This window comes from Scophthalmus maximus, chromosome 3 (assembly GCF_022379125.1).
Source record: "Scophthalmus maximus strain ysfricsl-2021 chromosome 3, ASM2237912v1, whole genome shotgun sequence".
Taxonomy (NCBI): domain Eukaryota; kingdom Metazoa; phylum Chordata; class Actinopteri; order Pleuronectiformes; family Scophthalmidae; genus Scophthalmus; species Scophthalmus maximus.
Window position 1 is genome coordinate 14,358,043 of NC_061517.1, and position 25,023 is coordinate 14,383,065.

At 42.5% G+C, this 25,023-nt stretch overlaps 2 protein-coding genes across 18 annotated transcripts in view; both read left to right on the forward strand.

Moving 5' to 3' along the window:
* Positions 1-71: 71 nt before the first annotated feature.
* ube4b (ubiquitination factor E4B, UFD2 homolog (S. cerevisiae)) lies at positions 72-18,759 on the forward strand. 5 transcript variants are annotated; one of them, XM_035644072.2, is made up of 29 exons: positions 72-524; positions 1,701-1,920; positions 3,102-3,237; positions 3,743-3,830; positions 4,160-4,304; positions 4,418-4,643; positions 4,841-5,329; positions 6,284-6,388; positions 7,495-7,639; positions 8,012-8,112; positions 8,307-8,421; positions 8,745-8,828; positions 9,330-9,386; positions 10,264-10,380; positions 10,558-10,656; positions 10,743-10,856; positions 11,257-11,455; positions 12,007-12,145; positions 12,558-12,657; positions 12,894-13,021; positions 13,218-13,316; positions 13,535-13,770; positions 13,922-14,048; positions 14,165-14,309; positions 14,648-14,782; positions 14,957-15,148; positions 15,602-15,776; positions 17,331-17,477; positions 17,606-18,759. In XM_035644072.2, the coding sequence occupies exons 1-29, from the start codon at positions 501-503 to the stop codon at positions 17,668-17,670; spliced, it is 4,152 nt and encodes a 1,383-aa protein (XP_035499965.1). In that variant the 5' UTR covers positions 72-500; the 3' UTR covers positions 17,671-18,759. The 5 variants fall into 5 exon arrangements, with proteins under 5 accessions (XP_035499965.1, XP_035499966.1, XP_035499967.1 ...); XM_035644073.2 differs by having other exon boundaries at positions 7,495-7,636; XM_035644074.2 differs by lacking the exon at positions 6,284-6,388.
* Positions 18,760-19,718: 959 nt separating this feature from the next.
* The window catches only part of kif1b (kinesin family member 1B), a 56,535-nt gene continuing 51,230 nt past the window's right edge, over positions 19,719-25,023 (forward strand). For 3 of the 13 annotated variants that reach the window (XM_047330639.1, XM_035644071.2, XM_047330641.1), the window contains exons 1-2: positions 19,750-20,077; positions 21,314-21,466. In XM_047330639.1, coding sequence (XP_047186595.1) covers positions 21,364-21,466 — 103 coding nt within the window. In that variant the 5' untranslated portion in view covers positions 19,750-20,077; positions 21,314-21,363. Of the gene's footprint in view, positions 20,078-21,313; positions 21,467-25,023 lie in introns of all 13 variants that reach the window. The other 10 variants (XM_047330644.1, XM_047330642.1, XM_047330640.1 and 7 more) reach the window with 5 other exon arrangements.

Genomic DNA, 25,023 nt, shown 5'->3' on the forward strand with positions numbered 1-25,023 from the left:
AACTATACATTCCCACAGGTGATTGTGAGGCGGGAATTTAATATAATACGTAGTAATTGTGTATCTGTTCTTATATCTTATAACAAATAACTACAGGATGTGTTTTCCGTGCTGTTTTTTTTTTAATTGTAACAGTTGAAGTACTAAATGCATGTGCCACACAGCTGAAGCACCCCCCCTTGCTTTTAAGTCACGTGACCGACGTTCTGTAGAACCAAAATGGCCGCTGTTGTTGACGTATAGTGGACAGCTACTTTTCTTTTTGTTTAATTCTTGGTAGAAAACCAGCAAACGACAGACTTTTGTGAGGAGCTGTGTCTCACCACCCATCGTACAGCGGCGTCCTAGTTTGTATCTCGAAGACAATCGAGACTGACACGTATTCGTTGAACGAGTTAGACTATGCATATTTAGACCCAACACCGGCTAGCTAGCTAGCTGGCTCTGGCTGGCACACAGTGAGGCGGTTGAGCGTGAAATAGAAAGCCGATTGACCTGCGATGGAGGAATTGAGCGCCGATGAGGTAATGTGACAGCGAAACAGGGGCTCGAGGGAGAAGCGTGGCTCTCTGACATGATGTACACTTCGATTAGCAAAGTACTTTCTTAGGGCTCCATGTCAAATGGTGCTGCTACTAGCCGTCATGCTAACAGAGCTAGCTCAGTCTTAATTCAAGAAATGCATCCGTGACAAAAAAAAATCCCATTATCTTTCAACGACCAGCACAAATGAAGACGCGTGTGTGTGTGAACCGACGCGACCCGCGACGTGTTATTATTCCAGGGGCCCGTTGTCATGGAAGAGGGGCCGAGCTTGAAGCTGCATGTGGATGTCGGTGTCACGGTCGCTAGGAGGCTAATTTGAATGTAGCCGGAGAAGCACAATGCTAACTGCGCTAGCACGACAGAGGATCTTCACGCGCCGAGCCGCGGATAACAATCGGTTTCGTGGGAAAACAAATGAAACGGGTGTAGAAACGCACCGAATCACGTCGACCGGGTCCACACGTTTCCTCGCGGCGCATTTTGACCGATTGTGTGACGTTTTTTTTTGCCCGTTGAGTTGAGTTGGCTCATCTTCTCGCGGTAGGCTAGCTGACAGCGGCTAACGTTGTTTTGCTAACAGCCAAGAATTAGCCTGTGGGACGACTCAGCATAAAAGCCACTCAGCGGGCCACCATTGTGCAGCGACCTGTGGGCCACTGCTGCGGTTCCCCTCGAGCCACACACACTCGAGCCACACACTCGAGTCACACACACTCGAGTCACACACTCGAGCCACACACACTCGAGGTGGATGTTAGAGAGCAGTCGACCTCTGCGGCCGCGCCGAACTGTCCGGTCGATGACGAACGTGTAGTTGTGAAGCTCTTCAGTCGAGTTGTGACGACCACATTTGACTTTGTTCGTCATCTCGTCCATCAGAACTATCTTTTACCTCCAAGGCTGTTTGACTTCACGAGTGAGGAATTTAAAACCGACCAGTGCTGATTATCAGGGGCGACAATGATCATAATAATCCAATAAAACAAAGCAATCAAATAACTGAAATGAACTTATCTCCTTGCATTTCTTACTTTGCCCTGGTTAATTGTGCCACTCATTTATCCAGAAAAAAAACTAACGTTTTATTACACAATTCAAGCTCACAATGTGTCAGATTGTACTTTTGAGTTAATATTGAAATCTTTTAATTCAAGATTCGCAGAAGGCGACTGGCGCGGTTGGCAGGGGGACAGACGTCACAGCCCAGCACCCCCCTCAGCACACCCCTGACGTCCCCACAGAGAGAGACTCCACCTGGCCCCCTCCACGGACCCTCAGGTGCCGCACCCCAGCCCCTGCCACCAGCTGCCTCCCAACCGTTGGGGTTGAATGTCCACACTGGTACCCCTGCCACATCCCCTATGGGCACCTCTGGTAAGAACCCAATAGTATTTACATATTTTGGAATATATTTGTCCAGTTTGTCATAAATACCGTTATCGCAGGCTTTACTTAGGGTTAAGTCTTGCAATATAGTTTTGGTGTAAACAACTGATCAGGATTCAGTCCGCTTTTCTGGTTGTACTAGCTAAATTGATTTTAACTTCTCAATTATTGTTAACTTCTTCTGTGATCTACAGTATAACCTTATCATCCCACACACATTGTCCTGGAACACATTGTCACTGAGGCTTTGAACATAAACATCTTTGTTTGTTTGAGACTGAATGCAATACGTCAATAAACACAGCAGCAGATTGTTGTGACTACATTGACCCTGGTCCTAGCGATGTATGGATGCAGTGACAGCTTAGTGTCATTGTTTGTTGGCATGCATGGACATGGTGGTGTTGTTAAACAAAGATAACATTTTAGGGCCACTGCTACTATTCATAATTGGTTCAATTTTATGATTTCCTTTATTGCACTTATGCAAGCCTTCACCACATGGATATTCTAATTGACAGAAACAGTTGGTAGTGTTATGATTGTTGTGCATCCAGGCGAGTTGTTAATTCCAGCCCTTCGTCCACAGTAAGATCCTGGTTGTTTATCAGCTTTCGCTCTTCGTGTTTGCAGTAATGCAGGCTTACAATGGAACGGCACACAATGTTGATATTAAAACTACCAATCTGAGCCATTGTCTGATCCATGTAGTGTGTTAGTATACGTCTATTTTCTTAAATAACAAAACAATAATTTTAATTACATGTGAGAAGGTTTATCAGAACTGAAAACCACACGGTAAAAAAACGAATTCAGAGGCATAGTAGGAGGAATATGAATGGAATGCCAGGAAAGACATGACAGACTAAAATCCAACACAGAATGAGAAAAATATAGAATATATATATATATATAATGAGTTTTTAGGGAGATAAACCAGGATGCTGTCTGTATGAACCCAATCTCCTTTTTGAGCCGTCTAGACTTTTTGGGAAAAAACAGAAAAGTAAATAATCCACAAACTTGAAGACAGACTCACAATGTAACTACTATCCCAGAAACAATATTAAAGACTCTAATTTAAGACTTTAGTCAAATTATTTTGATACATCTATATCACTTATTTTTGTGCTTCAGATGTGCTCAGTTGTGGTGTTTTGCTTTTGCAGGGGTGGCATATGGCAGTCAGAGCAGCGAGGGTGTCAGCTCCCTCTCCAGCTCCCCCTCCAACAGCCTTGAGACTCAGTCCCAGAGTTTGTCCCGATCGCAGAGCATGGACATTGACACTGCCTCCTGTGAAAAGAGGTAAGAGTTCAAAGGCTTTATAAGCCCCCATGGAATAACAGTTAACAAAACAATACTTAACCTAAACCCTAATTTGTTTTTCATCTGAAAGACTTCTCTTCGCTGTAAAAAAATGTAGTTCTCATAATGTAGAAAATAAGCTTTGTTTAACTTCAATTATATCAGATACAACCGATCAAAATAGCGACAGATTTTCATGTTTTTCAAATTCACAAAAAAAGAATAATGAAACGCTTATTCACAGAACGACCCCAGATATGCAATGGAAATCTCAGGTGTGTTATGATGCCAAGTTGTGACAATATTGACTTGTTCCTTTTACTGCAGTTATATTCTTCTTTTGAATGTTTGTATCAAACGTTGATACAAAATGTAGTATTTTTAATATCAAGGCCTCACTTTTACAAGATCGGTTGAATATGATTGTTGTAAGACATGGGACATTGAGGTTTAAGTGTTGTCATTGTCACATTAGGGATGAAGGGACTTTTTTTTTTGGTTCCAGCATGTCCCAGGTGGATGTGGACTCAGGGATAGAGAACATGGAGGTGGACGACAGTGATCGCAGGGAGAAGAGGAACTTGACTGAAAAGGTAAACGGCAGCGGAGATCATCACTCCAACGACAGTCTTTTATCTTATATTACTCGTATACTTGACCTTGTTCATCTTGAAATCAGGTGAGTTTTTAAATGAGTACACATAAAAGCAGTATTTACAGGAAGGTGATTGGGGACTTTCCATCGACGCAATGTATTTCCATTCACTCATACATACCTGTCTCTTGATAGACCAGAGAGATCAAGAGATAATGATTATAGTTAGGATCTGAGTTACGCAAACCCTTATGGCATTTAGGCTGCAAATGGCTCTATAGTGTGTGATCAAACCGTCGCCGTTGTCTCTCCATTTCATCTTGACAGGAAACCTCTGCAAACTCGGATGTCTCTGAAGAACAGGCTCTGCAGCTCATTTGCAAGATCCTCCGCGTATCGTGGAAGGAACAGGACAGAGATGTCATCTTTCTCCCGTCCCTGGCTGCAGAGTTCCACCAAAATCCTAAAGATGGTGTGTGATTGGATAGCGTCTTTATCTCTGTCACCATAGCGAGCCGTTTCCTTTTCTTATTTAAATGCATTTGGTAGCTTGACAATCATATTGTGGTTATTGTCCTCCTGCAGCGTACTCTGACTTCAAAGACCTGATCGGCCAGATCCTGATGGAAGTCTTAATGATGTCCACCCAGTCCCGTGTCCACAATCCGTTTGCCAGCTTGACCGCCACCTCTCAGCCAATTGCAGCAGCCAAATCTCCTGACCACCGTCTGACGCTGGTGCATCCCTCCAGCCAAGGCGGCAGTCCCATGGGCCCCGGTGCAGGGTCCTTTGGAGCCAGCTCTCTGTCAAGGCAAGTGCCTTTACTCCGTACTTCACGCTCTGAAGACTCAAGAGACACTCGTCGTCGAAAGTGGTCTTAAAGTTGGAAGCTGCAGTGTGTGTTTTCCCACTCTTTCTGATTTTATCTTGGTCATTTTCTGTTTCTTAAGACATTGTTGTCTTCAGTATTTTTTTTGCTAATGGTCTTCTTATCAATGTTATCCACAGTCTGTATGGGTGTGGTAGTCCTCACCCAATGGCTTTGGATGCAGCCAAGAGGACTTCTCCATCTCTCCCCCCTCCTACTCCTCCCTCTGAACCCTCTCTACCCTCTACTCCTTCTACACCACAATTCATTGTTCCCCCCAGCCCACCTATCACTGCTACACCAAGACACTCCCTCAACCCTCCATCTGCCCCTTTGCCCATCTCCCAACGCTATCGCCCCTACTCGGTCACCTCCTCCTGGGGGGCTCCTTCCCCATCTAGCTGGGGACACAGAGGAGTCAGTTTCTTTGAACCCTCTCCTAGTCCAGCAGGGCCTTCTGTTCCTCCCAACACCCCAGTTCCTGTGCCACCACCCAGCCCCCAGTCCCTCTCCTTGAGCTCCCCTCGGGCTCGCATCCTGCCCTCCTCCACACCCCCTCCCATGGTTCCCCCTTCTCCCAGATCAATCACTCGACAAAGTGCGTTTGGTTCCAGGATCCCACCATCTAGGTATCTCATCTGCCATTTGCGTGTGAGTGTGTGGTGCACATGCAAGCAAACGTACTAAAACCTTACATTTGTTGTGAACCACTAGAGTCTTGCAACTAAACTAAACTTTTCCCAGATTTTGTATATATTGCTTCTTATATTAAGTTTCATGTAGGAATTTCTCATCAGCTCAAGCTTGCAACAATGTTATCATAAATGTTTTGGATTGCTTGTCTAAAAGTCAAGAAAAACCTGATATTTTAGCATTTATATGTTTATCAGCAAAATTAAATGAAATGGAGAATTCCTGTAGTAATAGTGAAAAAAATATAGAGATTTTTTTTTTGGTACAAATACCAAAATGTCGGATGGGGAATTAAAAATACACATATAATCAAACTTTTCAAACTCTTTAATAATTAAATTACATGAAATGAAAAATGCTAATATATCGGGTGTTCATGCAATTAACAGGCATTCAAGTTTGTTTTCCCTTTTTCCCCTTTTTTTTCTCAGTAATAAGACTGTGCTGATGACATACAGTGGGGTGTAAAAGACTGAGACCACTTTCCCCTTCAGGTGAAAGTGGTCCACACTGTATTATTTTGAAAGCTCTAACCCTTTTGAAGCTTCTTGACGTTTCTTTGCATTGGCTCAAGAGCACTAGATAGATAGACAGTTATTAGTTGATAAAACATTTCTGACAGGAGTACATAAAAGCTGCAGAGATAATGGCATTAATTAATATTTAATGAACAGCACAGGAAATAGTTGTCAAGCAAGCACGCAGCCCTCCAGCATGCTTTCCTTAGTGCTCCCTTCTTTTCTGTCCTCTTTCCTTGTGACAGTGTTACCATGACACATTTGTCTTCTTTTTTTCCCCCCACGTCCCTTCTGTCTCCTCATGCATGCACAACACCCTCTTCTCTCCCATTCGTCCCCCTCACTCCTCCTGTCTTTTCCTCGTCATGTTAGCCCCTTGTCGTCCCTGTTCTTCGCCCTATCTGACATGTCTCAGGACAGCAGTGATGAAGAGTCTGAGGAGGAGGAGGATTTTGCGCAGGTTCAGTTTGGGTCCAGGTACACCGCTGCACGGTGTGTTAATGTGTGTATGCTTGATCAGTCGTGGGTCCCCACTGCATATACCAGTGGGCCCTGGAAGCTTGCAACTAACGGCGCACAACTAGTGGTGAAAGATAAACCGAAGGAGGCCCTAGCCATCTTTGAGTGCTGTACTTATTGTCATCAGAGGTTGAGGCATAAGGTTCAGGAACTACAACTTTTGCAATATATGATGGTAAGTAATAAATACAGTGTCAACATATGAAGATTAAAGTCATAAATGTGCTGTAAACAGCTGCAGGATAAAGAAGTTGTCTGAGAAATTATCCTTTTCTGCCTTCATTTATTTATTTAGTTGGTTGAATTTAATTTTGAATCATTATGAATATCTGCAGTACCTTTAAATGTACAAGACGATATTTGACTGTGAAAGAGCAGCTGAACTTCCAATACCTGTTTAGTACAGCATGAGACTGTTGTCTACATGACTAGTAGACTTGATTTGCATGAATTGTATGCATGATTAAAATAGAAAGGTCAGACATATTTTCTGCTCTTTGTGCATTTCTGCTACGACTTAGTAAAGTAAAATCGTCTCTGTAATTGAAAGTTTTAGTTCAACTTCCATCTCATCTTTGTTCAGGAAAAACTGGCATGAACTTAGTTATGTTGTTATTTAAAGGTATTTATCAGAATAAACTGTTCCTTTGATTTCATCTTTAGCTTCAAGAACTGTTGTAACCCAGAGGACTCTTTTCTTTTTCTTTTTTTACCTCCTACGGTTGATTTTGCTTTGACGCTGCTCACATCCAGGTTGTGCGGTTACAGCTGACCACTAACTCACGTCACCACATTTGTCAGAATCATACTATTGGCTTCAAAGAGATTGAATGTTCAGTATTCTATAACCTTTTTTTCTTTTGAAGAGCCCAGTACTGAGATTCTGAAATGCTGTCACTAATGCCTTATAGTCTGTTTCTTTCAGGAGCCTTGGTTTGTGCTTTGTTAACCATACAGACACGATAATGTGTGATGCTAACAGTACATTTCTCTGTGCTGTGTTGTTTTCTTTAAATTAAAGAGCCCCTCTCTGTCCTTCTCTTTGTTTGCCTCCCTGTTTACAGTGTTGGTGCATGTGGAGGGGGGATGTCCTGCGATTCAGCCAGCGACCGCTTCACCATTGAAACATGCAAAGAGACGGAGATGCTGAACTACCTCATTGAGCGTTTTGACAGTGTTGGCATGGAGGAGAGGAAAGCTCCCAAGGTAGTGGTTTATCTGCAAGGCAAATCATTTTCCATTGATGCAAAAAAATAAAAAGAAGAAAACCTCAGAGTTTCTACCAAAGCATCAAGAATTTAGGATAATTTTAGCACAATAACCCTTGTGATAATAACAACTGACATCTCAGGTTTAAGCTTATTCAGTCTAAATTGGTTTCAAACTGTCCTGAGAACAGAAGAACAGTTTTGTATTTCCGAGGCAAGCTTCAGGCCAGTTGGTCTGGGAGTGAGCGGAGGTTTCGCTCATCGAAGCGCAATGTGATTCAGCAGAGTCTGGAGAGAGTTGTCAGCATACATTTTTATCACACCTCTGACAGTTTCTCTCTCCTCTCTTCCCTGTTTTTTTCCCCACCCTCAGATGTGCAGCCAACCAAATGTCAGCCAGCTTCTCAGTAACATTCGCTCTCAGTGTATTTCTCATGTCGCCCTGGTCCTGCAAGGGACCTTGACCCAGCCTCGGTGAGCAAGCCAGTAGCACACTGTGATAATCTTTGAGCTATTTTTTTTTCTTAGCTATCATTATATATTTTTTTTTGTACATTTTGTTCCTTTTCCTTTCTGAGTCTCCATAGCAACTACTCTTTCACTTTCCCTCCAGACACATTATTTATTTATTTATTGCCATCACTGTGCTTCTTGTCTGTTTTCTACAGAAGCCCTCTCCAGCAGTCGTTGCTGGTTCCTTATATGCTGTGTCGGAACCTTCCTTACGGCTTTATTCAGGAGCTGGCACGCATTACCCACCAGGAGGAAGAAGTGTTCAGACAGGTGGGACGCACGTCCATCCACTTTTGATGACATTTTTGTTTATACTGATTCAGTTGTGAGCTGAAATATATCCATGTACAGTGATTCATACTGATTCATATTCAAAGACAAACTGTCTGTAGACGTAAGAATAAAACCATGAGATAACAGTTCACTGTGACTAAGTACACAGTCAGTTTAAACATTCCTTCACAGTGATAAAGAAATTGCAAATTGCAATTGTCATCCACAACCTGATAGTTTTCTGGAAATGCAACTCCAAAAGCCGACACGGCGCTAATACATGACGTGTTTACGATCGCTCTTTATCTTTTATTTTTCAGATCTTCATTCCTATCCTCCACGGGCTGGCTGTTGCGGTTAAAGAATGTTCTTTTGACAGTGACAACTTTAAATTCCCCCTCATGGTAGGGAGAGTTGTCGTGGTCTGATTGACACTGTTGTACCAGGCAGAAGATGAGACTTCATGTCGTTGCAGTTACAGGGGATGTAAAGTACAGCAGGGCTTAGTAAAGTTCTGTCAGCCTGTCAAATAGTCTCCCCACTCAGTAGATGGACAGGTCCAGATGTCTGACTTCTGAGTAAAGCTGTAGCTTTTACTCACCATTTATGCAAACATACACAATAATAAAGTAACATAGTTTAATTTGATTTTGGTGCATTGAAGTCATTACATTATTGTCATTTGAGCGTTGTATTAAATGTGTTTGGGGCTGTAATTTTTTTCATCACAGATGTAATAATTACTTTGAATCATTAACTAATCTCAAATGAAGTCACACAAAAACCTCATATTGGTTTGTTTTTTGTAAAAAATGCACCGTGTCACCTGATTGATCTATAAACATAAACTTTGAAGAAAAGGTCAGCTGAAGATTTCCATTATGTTTCTTTTGTTTTTTTCACAGGCATTAGCTGAACTTTGTGAAATTAAGTTTGGAAAGACTCACCCAGTGTGCAGTTTGGTAAGTGTACTAAAGTAAAGCTTGATTATGACACTAAAGCGTTCAACATTGTGTTCTCATGGCTCAAATTAATTAGACCATGTATTTCTCCAGTGCTTGCTGTAAAGTATTTCCTTGAGACAGGAATTATATTGAGAGTCTGGCTGTTTTTCTTGTTCTCCTATCTCATACCGACAAAGCCAGCTGTCATCAACCCATCAAATACGTTCTGTTTGTATATTTCCTGACACTAAGACTTCGTCCTGCCCCACAGATGAATGGCCAAATGGGCTCTAATCCTGATCAGATTTCTCCGTTTTGATATAGCTCACTTTCTGGTGATGGATAAATGTGTTAATAATATAGATACTGCATATTTCTCAGACATGTAGCGTCTTCTACTGAGTTAAACTGAGAGAGCAGGTAGGAATACATCGTTCAACTCAATGTTTTCCATGGTTGTTGGCTTTTTCGGTGATGGGATGGTTAAGCATAGTTCACACCTACATAATTTTTAGCCCGATATTACACTCTCTGACAAATTTTGAAACTCACTGACAAAAGCCCCAGATTGGAGCTAAGTAGGTGCTCATTGGCAGTCGTCAATCGCTATGTGTGAACTCATCAAACTTGCAGACACATTGCCACTTCCGACTAGATTTCTAACGGGCTAAATATGTAGATGAATCTGCAACAACTACAGCCAATCAGAATGCAGGACTGCGGTGTAGTCTGGGGTTTCTCCTGGTGAAAGGTTGTCGTAAAGCAAATTGTGTCTTATTAGTCTGAACTTGTCCTTACTGGCACCACTAGACAAAATGTTTGTGACTTGACAAAACAAAAAAAACCTTTAGGACCCATATGTGATAGGTGTCTCTGTCATGGCTCCTCTGTGCAGGCAACGTTGCTGCCTCTATGGTGTCCCAAACCTGTAAGCCCTGGTTCTGGCAGAGAGATCCAGAGACTGTCCTACCTGGGAGCCTTCTTCAGCCTCTCAGTGTTTGCTGAGGATGATGTGAGTTGTGCATGTACAGAATACGCTTTCTTCAAGTTCCTGCCAAAAGCTGAGAAGTTTCTGAAAATGGAGAGCAGACTTGACTGCCGTTTTCATATTCCGGAACCAAAAACTGCCACAAGGAGAATTGCTGTGTAGATAATTTGTAATGCATCGGTGTTCCATCTTTTTCTTTAGACCAAAGTAGGAGACAAGTATTTCTCGGGTCCAGCCATCACCATGGAGAACACACGAGTTGTCAGTCAATCATTGCAGCACTACCTGGAGTCGGCAAGGGTGAGTCTCCACTTAAATGTTTCTAATAAACATTGTACCCATGGCATCATTAGAGAATAATGTGTTAAAGGTTTTTTTTTTTTTAGGGTGACCTGTTCAAAGTTCTCCATAACATCCTACTAAATGGAGAGACACGCGAGTTAGCTCTTAACTACATGGCAGCTTTAGTCAACTATAATGTGAAGAAAGCCCAGATGCAGGTGAGTCATTAAAATAAATGTTGCTTAGCCTTATCAAACTTGCACATTAAGATAAACTGTTGTATAAAAACTGAGTGTTTCGGTTTAGAGCATAAGCTCTGGTTTGATTTTCCTAGAAGTTGCTCTCTCCTGATAGCAACACTGAAAGTACAGATAGCAAACCAACTGTAACGTAATATCACCTCCACATCTACAGTACTGATAGTTCTATTAGCTTGGCTTTTTATCAATTTGTTGACAAAAAAAGTAATCCATTTTGTCGTAGTTATTTTGAAAATTTCGTTATCAGTTGTATTCTTGTTATTTGGTGAAAAATGTATGAGGAAAATGTCCCTGTTTTTTTTCTTGTTTGGGTTGTATATGCAGCTTGTTCTGAACATTGATTTCTTCTTTCTCCCAGACCGATGACAAGCTGGTTTCTACAGACGGCTTCATGCTGAACTTCTTATGGGTGCTGCAACAGCTGAGCATGAAGATCAAGCTGGAGACGGTGGATCCTTATTACATTTTCCATCCACGCTGTCGCCTTGTTGTCAGCTCAGAGGAAACACGTCTAAAGGCCACTATGGAGGAGCTGAAGATCTGGCTCACTGGATTGCGTAAGATGACATAAATGAAAATACATTTACACATGTTTGAAATTTTTAGTTTTATTATTGAAGTTTGAAGTGAGTAAATGTTATTATGCTTTGGTATTTCAGCAATGCAAGTTGACTAAATGGTGCATTTGCCATTTGCCACACTCCTTCCATTTTGAGAATTCTGTTAATTGCACATGGAGAAACCATTTTGCATATTTATCAGTTCTCTGTGATTCATCAAAATGCCAGATTTTTGGCACGAATTTTAATTATAAGTAAGCCAAATAATCTCAGCTGAATCCTCCTTGTGTTACTGTCGTTGTATTGCTTCTGACTATATTTGGAGTCATCTACAAAATAACAGCAGCTACACGTCCTCCACTGTATACAGCTCATGTCATACTACAATTGAAATGCAAACATGATCTAATATAACATGTTACACTAACCAATGTTTTTATTGGTAGAAAAGCTGATATTTATCTGTGGAGATCTGGCCGACTGGTTCTGACTGACGGTGTTATGCGTTTCTATGTTGTAAAAAATTAATGTGTTTGTTGCACGAACAGACGAAGACCCCACCAAGTTCTCAGAACCTAAGTTCCCCACCGAGTGTTTCTTCTTGACACTGCACACCCACCATTTGTCCATCCTGCCTGGCTGCAGGCGCTACATCCGCAGGTTGCGAGCCATTCGTGAACTGAACAGGTACAAACTTGTTTAATCTCTTATATAGACATAAAACGTATTTGTTTGTATCAGTGGACTCTCCCATGATTCATCAAAAAACAATCTAATTTGTAAAATATAACATTTTAAGTCAATGTGTTTGAGGGTTAAGAGATCTTTAAAGTTATTATGAGAAGTGTAAAACATTAAGGGTAAGAGCGAGGCTGCCCACAGCAAAATCTAATGTCAAAGGTTTCAGTAAGTGCTCTGCAGATACTGGGCCAACACGCGTCTTTTCTTATAAAATGTCTGGTGTTGTCGGACACCCGGTGTTGTCACAGGTTTATTACCCCGTGGGGAAATGTCTATACCTTGGCATCCCTGGAACACACACACAGGTGTATTCTTAACATTCTTATGCAGGATAATATTTCTGTGTTTGCCCTGCCAGGACTGTAGAGGAGCTGAAGAACAGTGAAAGCCAGTGGAAAGATTCTCCCCTGGCCAGTCGACACAGAGAGATGCTCAAGCGCTGCAAAACCCAGCTCAAGGTGAGTTTAACACCCTTGAGGATGGACCCGCTGTCTTCCCTTCATTTATTGATTGAACCGTAAAGACTGATTTAAAGGCTGAGACCTGCAAATACTCATCTCCCAGTTCACTGTAAGTCCACTGACATTACAGCAGCTGTCGCCAAAACAAGCCTAAAATGCTGAAACCTGCAGGATTCCACAACGGAACATATTTACTGAGATTTGATCCTCATCCTGTGTGACTGTCCTGTCAGAAACTGGTGCGAGCCAAAGCTTGTGCTGACGTGGGCCTTCTGGATGAGAACCTGCTCCGCAGATGTCTGCAGTTCTACAGCACAGTCATTCAGCTCATTCTCCGCATGGTGGACCCTGCCTATCCCAAGTGAGCTTCCTTTACCACTGACACAGACTGTGTTTCTCATTGCTGTGGTATTGATGTAAAAAAAACTGATGTGACCACACACAAAGGCTTTTTTTGTTATTTTAATCTTTGCTTTCTGTCATGCTGTTTCAGTTCACAGTATAATCATTAAATCGGTATGTGACATGTCATGTTTATTTATTCATTCCTTATGCAGCATTACCCTGCCACTGAACCCTGAGATTCCCAAAAGCTTTGCTGCTCTCCCTGAGTTCTACATTGAAGATGTGGCCGAGTTTCTGCTTTTTGTCGTGCAGTAAGTTCACAGTTCAGTCTTGCGCACGTGTCTCATTGGTCAACTGTGTCTGAACATTGAATTGTGGAGCACAGTGGTGAAATGTTGATAATGTATCACATCTGTTCAAAAGAAACACAAATCAGTGTCTGCATACAGAAGCCAAAACAAGGAGTAATTAATTGGCAGGTTTTTCTCTCCTGCTTGTTTAATCCTTTACTCCACCTCATCTTCCCCAGGTATTCTCCCCAGGTTTTATATGAGCCGTGTGTCCAGGACATTGTCACCTTCTTGGTGGTGTTTATCTGCAGCCAGAACTACATCAGGAACCCCTACCTTATCGCCAAGTTGGTGGAGGTGCTGTTTGTCACCAACCCTGCTGTACAGCCTCGTACTCAGCGATTTTCCGAAATGATGGAGAACCACCCATTGTCCATCAAACAGCTGGTCCCCGCCCTCATGAAGTTCTACACTGGTGAGAACTACGTACACTGTGGTCTTAAGCAGAAACAATAATACAAATGTTTCTAGTCTTTATCTACTTAAGCCCTACATATCTATGTCTTGACTGTAAGCGTCTTGATTCTTTTCTTTTTCACAACAAAACTATCTCCTGTGGTCGACAGATGTTGAGCATACCGGCGCCACCAGCGAGTTCTATGATAAGTTCACTATACGGTACCATATCAGCACTATCTTCAAGAGTCTCTGGCAGAACATTGCCCACCATGGCACCTTCATGGAAGAGTTCAAGTGAGTGTGCTCTTGATGAACTGTTTTGGTCATGGAAAAACACAATTTAGTTTAGCCCTTTCTCACTCTGATGATTTCCAGTCTTACCAACTTCTTTTGCTCTCACTACCTTGCAGCTCTGGCAAGCAGTTTGTGCGCTACATCAACATGCTGATCAATGACACCACCTTCTTGTTAGACGAGAGCCTCGAGTCCCTGAAGCGTATCCACGAAGTTCAAGAAGAGATGAAGAATAAGGAGCAATGGGATCAGTTACCGAGGGTCAGTGCTCAGCCTTGAATGGTCTTATATTTATGAAACAGGTGTAAAAATTGTATATATCAGAGCTTACAGAAAGTGTTGACCTAATTACGACCTGGATATCGACATGACCACCATTTACAAGTCATAATAACAATATTGTCATCATAATGAAAGCTCTGATATGACCTGAATGCAGCATTGACCTGTGATAGGAGAAGATAAAAGACCAACTAATGACACAGGTTACAAGGGATATCGGAGCTGGAGCATATTGTCACTGTAACTCACCACATTTATATTTGTGCACAGCTGTGGAAGAAATAGTGTTGTCAAAGTGTTTATCTGCCAACTTTCAGGAGCAGCAGCAGAGCCGCCAGTCCCAGCTGACTCAGGACGAGCGTGTGTCTCGCTCCTACCTGGCTCTGGCCACAGAGACAGTCGAAATGTTCCACATCCTCACCAAGCAGGTCCAGAAGCCTTTCCTCAGGCCTGTGAGTGTCGCAACCCCCAGTGAACATTTCAATAGTCATCGTTGCAATTATATTCCAAAGTCTTTGATCACAACTGTGTTGTTAATGTTAAGACAACATTTTCTGCCTGCATTAGCCATTTTCACACAGACAAACCATTCTAAACTGCTCTTCTCCTTCTTCTTCTTCACACAGGAGCTGGGGCCGCGTTTAGCTGCCATGCTAAACTTTAATCTCCAGCAGCTCTGTGGGCCAAAGTGTCGGGACCTGAAGGTGGAGAACCCTGAGAAGTATGGCTTTGAGCCCAAGAAGCTCTTAGACCAGCTGACTGACATCTACCTGCAGCTCGACTGTGCCCGCTTTGCTAAAGCAATTGCAGACGACCAGGTGAGAGATAAAGTTTACGGTTAATCATCACAAATGTTTTAGAGTGCTTGATGATAAAACACAAGGAGGAGGTTGTTATGAGAAAAAGTCGATGTGATTCACCCTACTCGTCACAGCCACGTGACTTATCATATGTACCAACTTCCCCTGAGATTATGCCTCATTCTGTGAGCAGACTGATCTGATTTTATGTTACACATGGGCACAAGTCTGTGAACAGCAGGGCACAGTGAAACGATTTGGTCACCTCATTGGGAAGTTATGCAGCTCAGACAGTGTGCCTTCTCCCTTCTTGTTCCGTTACTCCTGCAAACTTTCAGACTGATCCACTGTGTGAAAATACTTAAAATGAGTTGTTTATCATGTTTAGATGAAAAATCGTGGCAAGTGAAGAGATTACATTATCAGTACCTTCATACATGAATGTTTCCTTTGTGATATGTTTGTGTGCAGCGGTCGTACAGTCGCGAGCTGTTTGAAGAGGTGATCTCAAAGATGAGGAAGGCTGGAATCAAGTCCTCCATCGCCATTGAAAAATTCAAGCTACTGTTGGAGAAGGTGGAGGAAATAGTCGCCAGGAACTCCCAGTCTGAAATGGACTACAGTGATGCACCAGATGAGTTCAAAGGTGTGTGTGCATGCATGTGTCTACGAGCATACATATAATACAAGCATTGTACTTTTCATCTTTTTAAATCTGTTTATCCAGTAGGGCTGAATTAGCTGAACAAATGCTGCATCTTCTTTCCATCAAACTGTGTGCTCATGTTTTCAATGCATTTAACTATCAATCCTTTTTTATTTGAAGGTCCATAAGCCTGTATAGTGTTATATAGAGTATAAATATTTGCATAGCTCATTTTTTTCTGTACAGTCCCAATATTACAAAGTTCAGAACCTATTTAGAACATTTGTTTGATCATCGCTTAATTTTTTTAAAATACAGTAATGTCTTATTGAGATTCTCAATCATGTCACTTGATATTTTAGTTGAATATCCACAAGGAAAACAAACTGAATGGGTCGTTCTGTCATATCAAAGTTCAAAGTTTCTTTTATTAACACAGCTCGGCTGGTGGGATTAATCTTGGTACAGATGGAATGGCTGTAATACACCACATAAGCTCTTGTTGGAGCAGCACCATACCAACATCCTTAAATACAGTTTGTTAAATGAAATAAGTAATGTTAGAAATTTAAACAATTTTTTTTTCATGTGTGTGGTAACTTTAGTGACATCTAGCAAGTGACTAACTCTTTGGCCTCAAGCAGATAAAGCCTGTTGCTTAGAATCCTGAGTGACCTCAGGTCAGTCGGTGCAGACGGACAGGATCTTCAAGAGCCTGTGTTGCTGTTAGATTCCAGACATTTGCAGGGGATTTTATAGCTCATAGAGGTCATATAGACGGCTTAGAGCGCGGCTATCATATAACCACAGACTTAATATAATCTAGTAAGGGGACATGGCCCACATACCGCCTTTGATTCCGAGATATGCCAGCCAACCCACCACAGTTGATTGGAGTGTGCCATACAGGAGGCTTGTGTATCAACTTTCTATGCGGTTGAAATCTCCCATGGCAGGTTTTATTTTTGTAACGCACAAGTCCGACTGTAACAACCCTGTGATATTTCAATAAAGAGCACACTTTTATTTGATGCTCCCATTGGATATTTATTGGATGTTTTCTTAACTGTTGATTTGATAGGTCCCCCCCCCCCCTTTGCAATTGGGGTGGTGCATGTCACGGGCTCACAATCATGTGTTTGATGATGAAGACATGCCTTACATGCTAGTCATTTAATTTGGTTAACTTTAATTTTTCTTGCACAACAAATTATTTTTTGTTTTATTTTTTAATTTAGAGACAAAGTCCAAAGCCAGAGGGAACATTTGCGGTTAAAATACCTCTGTTCATCTCTATGCACATTTGAATACTAACCCTTCAGCAAACATGTGGAGCAGCCTTTCGAGCAGGGTCTGATGGTCGTTTTGGCCTCCTGGAAAAATGCAAAAGCAAAATGAGATATGATCCACTGTGGTGTGCTGCTTTAAAAACAATTTCTGTGCAGCACAGATGCATAAAACCAGAAGAGTAAGGTTAAAATGTTATGGGTGTTGTTAGGTAGTGTTTGTGTCTTCATCAATTGTTAAATTGACATGTGACATGTGCAACAACAGACCCTCTGATGGACACACTGATGACTGACCCTGTGATACTACCCTCTGGGAACATCATGGACCGATCCATCATTTTACGTCACCTGCTCAACTCCCCAACGGATCCCTTCAATAGGCAGCCACTCACAGAGAGCATGTTGGAGTCAGGTAAATGTACCATGATGCCTTCTCATCATCACATCTGAAACTGTGATGTTCTAGGTGTGCAAAGCAATTATTGGATTGTGAACGCCAGTTTCTGAGCTGCTCCTCACAAAATGTTGTTCACTCTACAGTCCCCGAGCTGAAAGAGAGGATCCACGCCTGGATGAGAGAGAAACAAGGGGGACGGCCTGTCTAAGGACCACAAGTCACCAACGTCTGGCCTGCTTACCATCATGAAAGGATCTGTCCGAATCGCCTGGATTCAGTATCACTGCTACCATGACAACAAAAACATGATTGGAAAAAAAGGAGACCTGATTTAATTTTTTTTTTTTTTTTTGCATTTACCCTTTTTGTCTCAAACCATTATCATGGTTCTAAAAACAAAACATAATAAAGTTAAGACTTTTAATTTTTTTTTCTCATGAGTTTGTGTATATATATATCAAAATATATACATATATTTAACAAGAGTTAGTTAATGCGTTATAATGCTGCAAGAATAAGTTTCCACCAACAGGTTTACTAGGGGAAGTGCAGACATTCACTTCATCGATCATTTTCTTTTACTGCTCTCATTTTGTTTTGTAATACTGTGTATGTGGGTTTCATTAAAGATTTGATTTATTCAGGTGGGAGGGCGATACGGTTGGGAGAGTCTGGGTGGGTTCTGATAAAATTGCTATCTCCACTTTGAGTTTTAATTATGAAGACTGTGACAATGATGAATTTTGAGCCCACATAATGTGTGCTGGTGCCCCAGAGATAACACACGCACAGTTTGTGCTTGTAGACTAAGTTCAAAACTGGGAATATCCGATGAGGATGTAGCTAAACGTAAACTAATCCTATATGTTAGCTTCCTTTTGAGTACAGTAGGGAGATGAGCAGTGGTTTATCAAGATACAGTATGTTCAGTTGTTCCTTTTAGTCACATTTCTCCCTGCTGACTTCAATGGAGTGAATTTACTTGTATGTGTGTGCATGGCCTCAAGTTCAGATCCTCAGAAGGGCCTCGTGGACAAGTAACCCTCTTTTTAGGCCAAGTGAAAGGATTCTCGTGAGAGAATGTAGCATGAGCACCAGGAACACCATCGTAGGAGCACACCATTAAAAGTCTGTTCTACAGAGCCACTGACATCTCACCTCAACATGGTCTCTTTAAAATGGCACTGTACCTAACTTGACCTTGCTGACCTTAACTGTACAGGAAATTATTTCCGTTAACCACGACCCTGTTTTGGAAGCTAGGATTTTGAACTGAAATAAATGATGATGCACATTATTTCATAAGTGGTCACTGTGTTTTCCTCAGAATTATGCCTTTTTGGTTTAGTGAGGCCCTTTTTTAACTTTGACTTTGTAAAAGGAGTAATGGTGCACAATACACAAAATGTAGCATAAACAAAGTCTAAAACATCTCCAATAGGTATTATTGTAAAAAGGGAAAGCATAATAATACATTTCATTTATAGAGCACTTTTCATTGCTAAAAGCAATCTCAAAGTGAACATGAAACAATATCACAATAAAATCCCTCAAGTCAAATTTTGATGGTAAGCTTACACTCCCAAGTGTCTTGTAAACCAAAATATAGTGTCAAACACCAGTGTATTGCTTTTCTTTTTTTGATGGTATCTTGTTCCAGTTCCTGGCAACTCGGAATCAGTTTTTGGAATTGATTTTTCCCAAATGCATAAGCATCAGTTACAGTTGCAGTTGGAGCAGTTTGTCTTTAGATAACCAAACTGACCAATTAGTCGCTCTTGAAAATGCTTGAATTTGTTGCACACATATATGAATATGTAGTTGCTTTTGTTGTTTCCGTTCATGTTTTGCATATCCGCAGGTAAAAATGGGCCTTGTGGCACTTGACGTGTGCAAAATGCATTTTTGAAATGTTGAACAGGGTTGTCGAAATGAATGAAAGCACAGAATAATTCATGTTTCTATTGATTTAGACACGGAGATGTGGCGAGCTCTTTTCCCCTCGCCAGGCGGCGCTCCGCGGTGACCCTGGGTGTTGCGGTGACGGCGGTGCGGGTGCGGGAGCGTTGGGTGGGTAGAAATCCTGCAGTGTGGCGTCACGGTCGTAAAAAAAAAAGAGACAGAGAGAGAGAGAGAGATTACGACTCCGCCCTTTCACATTTCTGATGACTACCATTGGCTCTGCAACGCATTAGTCACTGACGTCTCCTCGCCCATTGGTCCGTCGGGGTTGCCAGTCAGTGTTGCCCGAGAGGGAGTTGACGTAATCTCTTCGGTAAATCTGGGCGATCTATCAATTCCTCTTTTCGCCTGTGTGCAGATAGACGTCCGCTTTTTTTTTTTTTTTTAAATTGTCTTTACGTGAAAAAAAAAAAAAAAAAACTCGTCAAGAATTGACCGGTTTTAGCGGCGGAGGAGAGCCGCTATAATGGGTGTTTTTCACCGAAGTGGACTTTGTATCTGTTTTGGTGCTCGCAGATTGTGATAGAGAGAGAGAGAGAGAGAGAGAGAGAGAGAGAGAAAACACACAACACAGTTCGACGCCCCGCTAGCTGCCGCTACCTCTCGCCACTGTCCCGTGGTGCTGGTGTCGTCTTCGGCAGGAGACCTCAAACGTGAGTAGCATTGTACTTATCGACATTTCTCAAGACTTTTATTCCTACATTTTCATCTCTGGCGCTTGTTGTCGGCAGGTGAGTCTCGTCTGCGTTCGCCGACGACAGTTGCAGCGACGTTCGCGTCTGCAACGGTGTGTGTTCGGACCCGTCACGTAACCATTTGGTTCCGACAACAGTTTCATATTTTGTATTTCGTTCGCAAAGTATATAATATGACTCGTTCACGGTGTTGTGTTGTGTGCCAATGGCCCGGACAAGCCACACACCGGAGGTCAGTTAGCTTCGTCTCCTCACGTTCGATACTTCCCACGGCTTTGAACGTTTCACGGCTCAACGCTCGTTTGCAGTAAAAAAAATAATAAAAACAAATCCAATATGAAACCAAACACTTGGTCAGGTTGCAGGGTTCATTTCTCCTGCCCCCCCCCCCCCCCCCCTCGTGCAGGGTACTGAAGGGACGATGGGTCGAGTCTGTGCTGCTAAAATTAAGCGTGCAACTCCTCCCTGCGCTGGTCCACAACATGCACGGGGGGGGGGGGGCAGCCTACTTCCTAACATCGTCGAATTGAACGTGTTTTTAAAAAGCGAAGGTTTAAGCGCTTTGTCTGCGCAGCACGGACACACCGGGCCCAGCCCGGTAGCCCACTGTGGCCCACCACACCAAGTAGGGCAGATAGAATTTCATGGGCGTATGCTTTTTTTTTTTTTTTTTTTTTGCAAGTATGGCTGACTGCAAGGACATGCGGAAAAACGCCCAGCAGACATCTGGCCCGGCCAGTCACCGGGCCGCGGGAGCGGTTCGCTCCAATTGTCTGTGCATGCATGGAAAAGTTGTGGTAGTGTGAAAAGAAAAAACAGGAATTATGTTATTTTATGCAGCCCAATTGATAAATGCAGCGTTCGTATTTTTTATTTGACAAGAGCATATTTCATTGTGGGTTTAATGAATGGAAATTATCAATGTATAGCCTTTATTTGACCGTTACATGTTGTACCATCGGTCGCTGTTTACAAAAATATTAAAGCTCCTCAGTGGCTTTGGTCGGCCATCTTTGTTGTAGGCTGTTACTGGAAATCGAAAGGCGGTGGACTCTAATGGTAATTGATTTATATCGTAGTGTATATATATATATATATATATATATAAATAAGTCTTGCATCATTTGTTTAACTTCAGATATTTGTTTTTACCTAGCAGAGATGTAAACATCTGTTCTTCTGTGTTTCCTTTAGGAGGGATATATAAGGAATCTTACTGGGGGGAAAATTCCTAAACCGCAAACATGTCTGGCTCTGTAAAAGTTGCTGTTCGAGTTCGGCCCTTCAACTCCAGGGAGACGAGCAAGGACTCAAAATGTATAATTCAGATGCAAGGCAACACGACAAGTAAGTAGTCCACTGGAATGCACGCAGCAGCAACACAATTTCCGAAATGTATGCAGGCCTTCCTGCAAAGGGAAGTTTGGTATACCACACAAGCACCCCCATGTGGTCTTCCGTCGGGGGTCGTAGCAGAGAACAGTAGAATGAGCAAACTGAATAGTGGACTGTTGGGGACAAACCGCTTGAAAGAGAATAAAAGGCTTACAGCGTGAAATTCCTCCTCCTCTGAAGGGGCCTTTATACCCGAGGAGTCTCTGTGTGTGTGTGAGTAACGCTGAGTTGGTTCGTAGGGGTTGTCTCACACTCTTGGCCTGCGCACCCCCAATTCATCAAGGCTTCATCACACAGTTGACATGCGTGTTGCTTTTTCATTTGTTTTATCGTGTTATCTCCTAGTGTACACAAACATTTTGTGAAGCGTGTGTAAAGGCGTATAAAGTGCTACAGCCCGTAGTCAAACATTTACCTAACTTAACTGTCAGTTCCAGAGAAACTCTGAAGTGGTTTGAAGTGTTTGGGTTGAAGGCTCACTGACATTAACATTAACCTAATTTCTTAAATGTTGCAGTTTCATCAGATTTGTCTCACCTTTGACAATATATGATTGGGGTCAGTGATTAAGATGATGTTGTACAGATGTACTTTATGTAGTTTATGTTGAGCCTCAGCAGTTTCATGCTTTCCACACCCTTGGTTTTTACACATGTGCAGGTTATGCTACCAATATGCACCAAAATTCTAAATAGCTCATGGAAAGAAACATGTCTTGAAATAAAATAAAGACTGAAATGTGATTTTGTTTGAATATGCGTACTTTCAAAATGTAGTTGTTCAATTATCATGCACACTGAACAAAATATTTCATAGCTTTCCATTGAAACTTGATGGTGTAAACCTGTGACAATACCCTGCTTTGCTGTTGTTGTTATTGTGGACTCTGTGAAAGAACAGAAAAACCTGCATGTGGTTTCTATTATTGGAATTCAACCTGCTTACATGTGACTGTGAGTCATCAGGTACTCAGAAGTGTCTGCTGCCTCCATACTCATTCCTGTGCTGTATGCTCCATTTTTGAACACAATCTCATTGGCATTAGCATCGGCACACTTATTGACTCTGTAACAAGACAGCATGTGACAGCAGAAACCTGTTCTTCCAGCCGGCTTCCTTATTTGCCTGGAGTTTAGTCCGTCCATCTTATTGGGTTCATTAGATTAAGCCTGCATGAATCTTCCATAAGATCAAGTGTCCCTACAAGTTATGGCTCACTTGCCCTTTGTCTTTCATACTCTTTCAGAGAGAAGCTTTGTGTCAAATCCCCAGTACTTTGACTCCATATCCCTGGGTTTTCATTATGCCAATGTCATACAGAGGTGCCGGAGGGTGACTCGTGGTTTGTAGCAGAACTGCAGTGGAATATGCAGTGTTTTTGGGAGGTTTGTGAGTGAGTGTGTGTGAACAAGGGAGAGGAGAAAGCTGCAGCACTGCCTTTACTCAACATCCTCTACATCACATGGGCAGATTGCAGAGCAGAAAGGGGGGCTGGCAGACGGCCATACTCTTTCCCTTCATCAGGACTTTATTGCAGATGGTATGCTGGGATGCTGTCTTATTAGGATGCTGAGTGGTTTGATGGTAGCTAGTGGCTGAAACATGCACAGGTTCGTTCATACAGTACATGCAGTTGAGGTTATCTGACTCACAGGGTGAAAATTAGAGATGATCCGATACCATTTCCCCCTCCCGATACCGATTCCAATACCTGGACTTTGTTATCAGCCAAAAATAAGTACTGATCCGAACAACCAAAAAATCTACTACTACTGCAATAGAATCCCCTTCTCAATATCTTAATTTCTGTGTTTCGTCTGTAAAAACTATTGCCAAAATACAGTTCAACTCGTTGCTTCCGTCGGAGTCAACAAATGCGATAGGGCCAGCCAAACACAGTGTCTGCAATGCATGTGTATGAATGTTGTATTAGGGGGTATGTCGTGATGACTAACATTCGAATGGGACAAAAAGCTGACTGACAAAAAAAGAGATGTTTTAATGGAATTGCTTGGTCAGCTTGTAGGTGTTTGGCAGATTTGAGGATAAAACCGTGGCACTCCCCTTATTGTTGAGACTCGCTCAAGGCAGGGTACATGTGTCTGTCTGTGTGTGTCCACAACACACAGAGAGAGAGAGCTTGGGGGCAAGGGCAGGATATGCTGTCTCCCTCTTTTTCTTTCGCTCCTTTTCACTATGCATGGAGGGTTGTCAAGGATAGGGCGATGGCAGAGGGGCAGCAAATTGATTATCCAGTGTGCAGGAAATGTGTCGAAGGCCTCTGCAGGCAGACTGGAAACAAGTAAAGGCCCCTTTCAGTGGAAGCTCTTAAACATACCAGAGCTAATGAAATTATGAAGGGGTGACGCGATAGACTGTCGCATCGGTAATTGTTGGTGCTCCAAATGTTGAATAACTCCTGAACACCCAAAGCCTGACTCCATCAGGGCCCTGATGTGTTCTCCACATCGATCGCTGGTTGTGTAACACATGTGTTATGCTCCCCCTCAGCCCGTGAGCAGCCACTCATGTATGTATGTATGTATGGACAAAGATGGTCGCTAGATCTCTCACAGTCCGCAAGGAGAAGCAGATCCTCTTTTATATCGCAGCATTACCAAACCCCAAAAGGCAAACCTGCCTACAGCTAATGTCCCACATGCTCCGTTTTCTTCCATTATTGTTCCAGTAGATGTGTAGTGTTCGGGATGGTATTTAGAATGCCAGAAACTATCATATTTTCAAGTGCTGGATGTTACACAATATCACCCCTGTATTCTAGGAGCAAAACAAATTGACAAGTTGTTAGAACAAACAGAAGGTCACCGTTTTAATGAAACCTTCAACCTTCAGATACAATTGTGCTGAGTCTCCTCTCAGTTCGGGCTAAATGGATGTTGACCTTACAAACATCCTACAGGGAGAAATCAGATGAGCTCCCGTGTCAGTTACGCATGAGAGGAAGCTATCGCCAGAGCCAAAAACAACTACCAACCCATCGCATATGAATGAATTGTGGTCAAGGCAGAGAGAGCTGGGCAGGACAAGTTGGGGAGCAAGGTGGGGAGTGTGGGTTTAGATGAAGTATGCTCTTTTTACCGTTGAACCCTGTGCAGACAGGGCTGATTGACCTGATTAGGGCCATTAATCCGCTGGCTTGCCTCAGGTCGCCACGCCCCGCTGCCGTAATCCCTGTGACCCCTGTAGGTATACACATGCCCAGCATACAGCTGCTCAGGGTGTTACATTCCTCGTTGCTTCATGCTGAGATTGTTTGGGAATGACACACATTTGCCCACTTGCACTACTTACAGAGCAGAGTCACACATTCCCGACTGACCTTCGAATGAGGAGGGAGGATGGGCAGATGCCTACGTCTGTTCATGATCAGCGCATGGTGGGCCAGAGGCAAAGATCCATGTTGTGTAGTACATTCAGTTTTCAACACACCTACCTGTGACAGCTGTATAACAGAAAGTGTCTGAAACATATTTGAATGAATGAATAAA

Excerpts from the sequence above, each read along its gene's own strand:
- ube4b (XM_035644072.2), top strand. The coding sequence starts at position 501 with ATGGAGGAATTGAGCGCCGATGAG. Across the intron at positions 8,113-8,306 it reads GGGACCTTGACCCAGCCTCG|AAGCCCTCTCCAGCAGTCGT; the intron begins GTGAGCAAGCCA and ends TGTTTTCTACAG. Across the intron at positions 13,022-13,217 it reads GTGGACCCTGCCTATCCCAA|CATTACCCTGCCACTGAACC; the intron begins GTGAGCTTCCTT and ends TTCCTTATGCAG.